The 6,978-nt window shown below is 26.8% G+C and overlaps 1 protein-coding gene across 1 annotated transcript; it reads right to left on the reverse strand.

Moving 5' to 3' along the window:
- Positions 1–1,434: 1,434 nt before the first annotated feature.
- On the reverse strand, positions 1,435–3,183 carry LOC100161691 (adenine nucleotide translocator-like). The gene is made up of 4 exons (NM_001162030.2): positions 2,906–3,183; positions 2,493–2,754; positions 2,161–2,395; positions 1,435–1,865 (listed from the first exon to the last, which is right to left on the reverse strand). The coding sequence occupies exons 1-4, from the start codon at positions 3,096–3,098 to the stop codon at positions 1,623–1,625; spliced, it is 933 nt and encodes a 310-aa protein (NP_001155502.1). The 5' UTR covers positions 3,099–3,183; the 3' UTR covers positions 1,435–1,622.
- Between the last annotated feature and the right edge of the window lie 3,795 nt (positions 3,184–6,978).

The raw sequence follows: 6,978 nt of genomic DNA on the forward strand, positions 1-6,978 counted from the left end.
AAATTTTTACGAATTATTAACTCATTTATAATTAGGTAATTTTCGTGATTTTTACATATTTTGTCAATTTTTGAACTTTAAATGCTAATAAAATAAAACTGTGACTAAGGATTTTTAATATTTTTCATCTGCCTTTGAAATAATATACTAGGAGCTTTCTATTAAATTTTCAAGCTTTTTTAACCAACAAATAAATTTATATTGATATTTTAAGAAAAAAAACTAAAAAAAAATGGAAAATGAAAATGTTCCTAAACAGTTCAAAACAAATCATAATATTTTGAAAATTTCATCGCGTTTAGAAAATGTAAACATAAATAACAAGTGAAAATTTCATGTATGTACATTCATTCGTTTTAGAGTTACACCAAAAGCAAAAATCGATTTTGTGAAAAACCGATTTTGCGTAAAAATTCCCGTTTTTCCTTAATTTTTCTTTTGTTTTTCACGGTGCTTTTGAAAACTATTGGAAAAATGTTACTTTTGACCCCCCAAAGTACCAATTAGATTCAATTTCCTATCAGAAAAGGTACTGTTGAAGAAAATCCAAGCACTTTTACTGTCCTAAAAGGTGATGACAGACACAAAAATAAAAAAAAAAAATAAAAAAACAGATCATTGTAAAATCAATATATTCATCGTTCCACTCAGAATCTAAAATGATGATGATTTTATTTATTTAAATTACACGTCCAGTCCTGCAAATACATAACGTTCAATGAGAGATTGCTTGGGTGCATTATACATTTATAACTACAATAAATTGGATACACTAGACATTTATTATATTTTATGATGTGTTATGATGATACATTAATGCTTTTGCTTATAATTATTATCCAAGCGAGTTGTCATGATTGTTGTATGTACCTATAATTTATGTTATTATTTTGCAATATATAGTAGACTTTATCGGCAATATTTATAATTTTTTTAAATAATCTCTTCTTAAAACTAACATAGGTACTACCAAAAAATCAACAGAAATAACTAATTAATAATCAATGAACGTTTCAGCTAATATTTAAAAGTTATTTAATTTATATTATTTTAAAATTTGAATACCATGTGACACGAGTTCATTGATTCCTGGTTTCTACTATATCTATATATTTGTATTAGTTCGCACCTATATGTGGCCATGTAAACTATAATTTAATATGTAAGATTCGAATATTAACCTCTGGCTACGTCTGGTACTAAAATTCTATTTTGGCAACAACGTAACTGGGTCGCTAAATATAGAATGACATTGATAATGCTCTCCTGGCTTGTTACAATGTGTAAGTACGGCTGAGCATCCGCCAGACTATAGAACATTTAAAAATAGAAAAACTAAAAAAAAACTATCATATCCTTCAAACAAAATTTTTTTGTGAGAAAATTGTATAGGTATTGCAGATGTCAAATTAATAACGAAATAAAAATTATAACTATTAGGTAACAATTTTCCATTTATTTACACGATAACAATAATGAAGTCTGATTTTTATGATACAAATATAATATCCTCTTAATTCTCCAATCTGCTATAGATGTATGTGCAAATTGGGTGGAATAGGCTGTTTAATTTTCTTACATACTAACCCATCAATTGGTTACTAAATTGGAATTTTTTTGTCTTAGAGGAGGGTTTTGATTTCATCATACAACACCAATACTAAGGCACCGCCAGTTCCTCTCAAAACGTTTGAAAAAGCTCCCTTGAAGAAAGCACCAGCTCCTTCTGTCTTTGCAATTACTGACCAACAGTGGAGTGTGCTCTTGTAAACGATTTCAGACTTAGCACGACCACTTTGCATCATCATACGCCTCCTGACTGTGTCGAAGGGATAGGACATAATTCCAGCAACAGTTGTTACAACCTATAAAAATGAATAAATATAAATCAGTAATTATACATTTTTAAAATATATTTTTAACATATTAAATCTGTCGTATTTTGATTTAGAAAATCGAACAAATATAAACTTATATCAGGATGTTAAAAAGTATGCATTTTTAATTTGTTAAATTATATGAAATTATATATAGAAAGTTCATGATTTTTGAACACTTTATATGGTCCACCAATGATTTAATTTATATGTAATTTATTTAAGAATAATTTAAATCGTATTAGCTACGCTAATATAATAATAAGTAAATTATTTAATTCACCTGAGCGATAGCCCACGATAAAAGGAATCCAGCAGATTTCGGGTCTGGCAACATTCCCTTAGCGGTGTCGAAGCAGCCGAAGTATGATGCTCTGTAAATGATGATTCCTTGAACGGATACACCAAAACCTTTGTACAATCCAGTGATTCCGTCGGATTTGAAGACTTTGGACAAACAGTCTCCAAGACCGCTGAACTCCCGACCAGCTCCGGCTTTACCAACATCAGCGGCTAACCTATTTAAATATTTAAGATATAAATTGTAAAAGAATATTTTTAAAAACTTTTGGTAGTAATCACTAAGAAATTGTATTCTTATTTCTGAATATTTACCTGGTCCTAGCGAAATCCAATGGGTATACAAAGCATAAGGAAGTGGCACCAGCTGCACCACCTGATGCTAAATTACCGGCAAAATATCTCCAGAATTGTGTGTTTTTGTCTACACCACCCAAAAAGACTTGCTTGTATTTGTCCTTGAATGCAAAGTTCAAAGCTTGAGTCGGGAAGTACCTAATCACGTTGGCCATGTTTCCTCTCCAATAAGCTGTAACTCCCTGTTCCTTGGGAATACGTACAAAACAGTCCACCATGCCTAACAATTGATAATTGTATTAGTGTTTACATAACTTAGAATTATAGGCATATGTTTTATACATTTTCCATAAAAACATTTGCCACCAAAGAGAATTATAGAAGAACATTCAGTCAACTGAAATTATATTTTATTGTAAAACCCAAAATACCTTTATATCTATCTTCTGGTGCAATTTGCTTGGAAATATGTTGTACTTGTAACAACAATTTAACACGTTCAATGGGAGCGACAGCTGTCTTAGATACGGCAGCGGAAACACCACCGGCTAAGAAATCCTTTGCGAAAGACATCGGGTCAGCTAAGGCAGGCATCATTTGCGTTTCTTTCTTGTTCAAAGCCATTGTTTTTTAATGTTAGTGTTAAACTGTTAGGTAAATAAATTTGACGGAAACTGACTCACACGCAACGGAGAAGGTACTGACACGACTGACTCTGAGGGCGACGCAGCTGAGCTTATATCGCTGGGCTTTTGGCCACCCGGCGTAATGCCAAGTCGCTTTGTGCCGCTATTATTGCGTTAATTTTACATTGATATCATTATTGTGTAAAATCAAAAGTAAAAATTGAAAAAAACATTTAATGTGAAAAATTGTTTCTTAATAATAAGATTATTTTTATGTAAAAATAATCATATGGATAATATTGCATTATTTTATAGTTTTATACTTCAAAAATAATTTATATGTACTAATTTCATATTTTAGCATTTTTTTCATACAATTTAGGTACGATTTCGGCTTATTTAATATGAAATGAATTAAATAAATAGGTAGGTATAGTATAATAATACATATACCTAATATATTATTATAATATTATAATATACCTATATATAATATAATATTATATACCTAATATTCAATATTATATAGTTAAAAATTGTTTGTCAACTTTTAATTTTAACCCCAAAGTTGTTTTTATAATCGTTGTGATATTCTAAAATATAATTTAACAAGGTATTACGAGTATTTTGCAGTATTTATACAATATTTCTTCACTTAATATTAATCCTATATAATATTGTAACAATATTATACTTATTTATAAACAATATAGTATTATATAGTTCGAATATTACCCAATAATACAGAATATTATAATGACTAAAACATAGGTACCTACTATATTATATTAATTATATTCAATCAAATTTTAACTAACTTTAATGTATTGCATTATTTTTTTATTAATTAGGTACCTAAATTAAATAGTAAATTTGAATATTTGTTAAAATTATTTAAAGAAAACATACAACATGATATTATAAAGTATACATATTTTCCTTTGTATTATTTTAGTTGTTATCATAATATAAGGTTACAAACAATAAATTTAAAAATATTGCCCTTAGCCACGGATATTTCGTCATAATTTTTACGCCGAAATAATTCTGGCAATTAATTATTAGATTTTTTCCACAAGGTCGTTAGGTGTGTCAAATGATTTGTCAGGGACTAAAATCGTGCTAGCTGCCAAACAATCATTCGTTTGGTTTCGAGTGTAATAATTTAATCATTCTATACCTAGTTCTACTGATCGACAGGTTATTATAAATTGTTGTTCTAAATGTATGTGTAACTTTTTGATTTGTTTTTTTTAAAACCCAGTAGATAAGTATTGGAATCAAATTAAGAAATGCATACTACACGTTCGAGACCAGGTTTTCAAACAAGTTACTCCACTGCTCCAGAATAATAAATACTCGATCATTATAAGCGTTCTAAGTAATATTGTTTTATATTTAAAATTTAATCATAAAATAAAAATACCAACGCTAACAAATCGTTCAACGTTATTCGAATGATATCTTAGAATCTCACCACCCACTACATGGTTTACTCTTTTCCACTAAACAATATTGTTTAATGGAAACAGTTAGGTACCTTATTACGAGTCTAATACTTACAACATGCTAACTTAAACAATTTAGTACAATTCATCCAGAATAATTTTAGAATATGATATTTATTTTTATTTAAGTATTTATATTATAAAAACAAAAATTTTAAATGTGTATTCCATAAAGGTTTTTATCCCACAAGTATTAAAAAAAATAAAAACAAATATTTTCATACCGTTTAAAAAATATTTAAATAGGTACTTCCTGAAAATTTTTTAAGACAATAAAATATTTTAATAAAAAAAATATTGCTTTAATAAGTAATTTTCTGAGTAAAAAAATGTTTCATTTAAAATTTGCGTTACAAAATATATTTTAAGAAATGCAAAAAGTATAGATTAAATATTTTTTACATACGCTATCGTATAATATACTATATACCAAATAGAAGATACTCTGGGAAAACTATTTTTTAATAATAATTGTTCTTATTTTTATACAATACCTATCCTACGCTAATCATTAATCTCCTAGTAAAAATGTAAAACATAGATAGTTAACCTTTTTAAATATTGTGATTAATACCAAGTTTAGTAGCTACTATTATTGCATAAAACTATAAAACTAATCGTAACGGTGCTATCTATTATTGGTAAATAGAGCAGGCGAATAGCCAGAATCAAATTTTAATGATGTTTTGAAAAATGCACGATGAAAATTGTTTGGCAGTTTTTTACTACAAACTATGATTATGTAGTTGCATTTTCGTTAACTTATTTCATATGCAAATATTCCCAGGTAATTTTTCAATGAACCGTTGAAGTAGATACCTGAATACCTCTATATGTATTACAATGTTTAAATTATTTATTGTGTTTGTATGTATCATAAAATTTCACAAAAGAATATATTTATTTTTTGAGTGGCAGTATGTCAGTAAAAGTGTTATTGATATAAAACTATTTGTATATATTATGTACATAGGTACTATAGTAATACATTAGATAATGTACTCTACTAAAGCATAATGCTATTAATTATTAAATAATTCTAACTACTATTGATTTGTTTTAAATTCATTTGAACTTATTATTATATTTGATTTTGATAATCTTAATATCCTTATAACATTTTAAAAGAATTTTGTCAACATTGAAATAACTAATTGAAAAATTACAACTGTAATACTTACATGGCGATGTTTAGACTCTTATATTATATCGTTTCTGGAAATACCAATAATTATACTTCAAAATAATTAGCTTATAATATAGTATTATCATACTAGTATTTAAAGTCAATGGTATTATATAGAGCCATTATCCAATATAAATAAAAAAAATAAACAAATTAGAAAATATGAAATGCCTATACAATTTTTAAAATTAGTCTAAATATTTTGAAAATTTCCCCGAGTATCTATATAAAATTATAAAATTATAGTTACAGTATGAAAATACTTATGAGAAACCTGGTTAACATTTTAAATCCTTATCTATACAAATTTAACATTTTATACATTTTTGACTACAAAATAATTTGCATGGTATTATAGCGTAATGTATCCAAAACGGTACCTAACATAATCACATGTATTCTTAACTTATATTATGTAAATCGAATCACTGAACCCACATTTAATCTGCATAAAACATAATATATTATGATTAAAATATTAATCCAAGTGACCAAGTGTAATGTACAATAATGATTTTCAGGACATAATAATATAATCTAAAAATATTGTATTTGAAAGTTACTGAATAAGCAACAGTAGATAATATATTTTTTTAATTTGGACAATCTGTTAAGTACCTATACAATTAATTGTGCAATCATCGCAATTAATTTAAATCTAATTTACAAATGAAAGACACTTAATGGTAGAATAACATACTTTTGTTATTTAATCATAGAAAAAAGTACCTATGAATGTAAAATATGAAGACTGTAACTAGAAATAACCATAATTTATAACCATAATTATCACGCTAATCGATATTTTTCCTCTACAACGAAAATCTACGAGTAGGTATGAATCATAAATATGTTTTTGTTAATAAATTATCATGACAACGAAAAACTTACAAAAATTTGATCAAAAGGATATAATCGTATATCCAGCCCAAAAACGTCATATTTATGTTAAAAAATTCTAATAACAGTATAAATTGTATAAAATTACATTTTATTTGAAACTCAGGAGCCAACTATACCTCTAAATATACACTAAAAAAGACATAATTTATAGCTTTTAAAAGCTGGGAAGGCGCTACAATATTTAAGTGATCATGATTTTAGTATCACAAGATTTTTAGATTCTGAGTGGAACGATGAATGTATTGATTTTACAATGATGTGTGTTTTTTTGTTTTATTTTT

This window comes from Acyrthosiphon pisum, chromosome A2, assembly GCF_005508785.2.
Source record: "Acyrthosiphon pisum isolate AL4f chromosome A2, pea_aphid_22Mar2018_4r6ur, whole genome shotgun sequence".
Lineage (NCBI taxonomy): Eukaryota > Metazoa > Arthropoda > Insecta > Hemiptera > Aphididae > Acyrthosiphon > Acyrthosiphon pisum.

Excerpts from the sequence above, each read along its gene's own strand:
- LOC100161691 (NM_001162030.2), bottom strand. The coding sequence starts at position 3,098 with ATGGCTTTGAACAAGAAAGAAACGCAAATGATGCCTGCCTTAGCTGAC. Across the intron at positions 2,755-2,905 it reads ACCAGAAGATAGATATAAAG|GCATGGTGGACTGTTTTGTA; the intron begins GTATTTTGGGTT and ends ATCAATTGTTAG. Across the intron at positions 2,396-2,492 it reads TTGGATTTCGCTAGGACCAG|GTTAGCCGCTGATGTTGGTA; the intron begins GTAAATATTCAG and ends ATATTTAAATAG.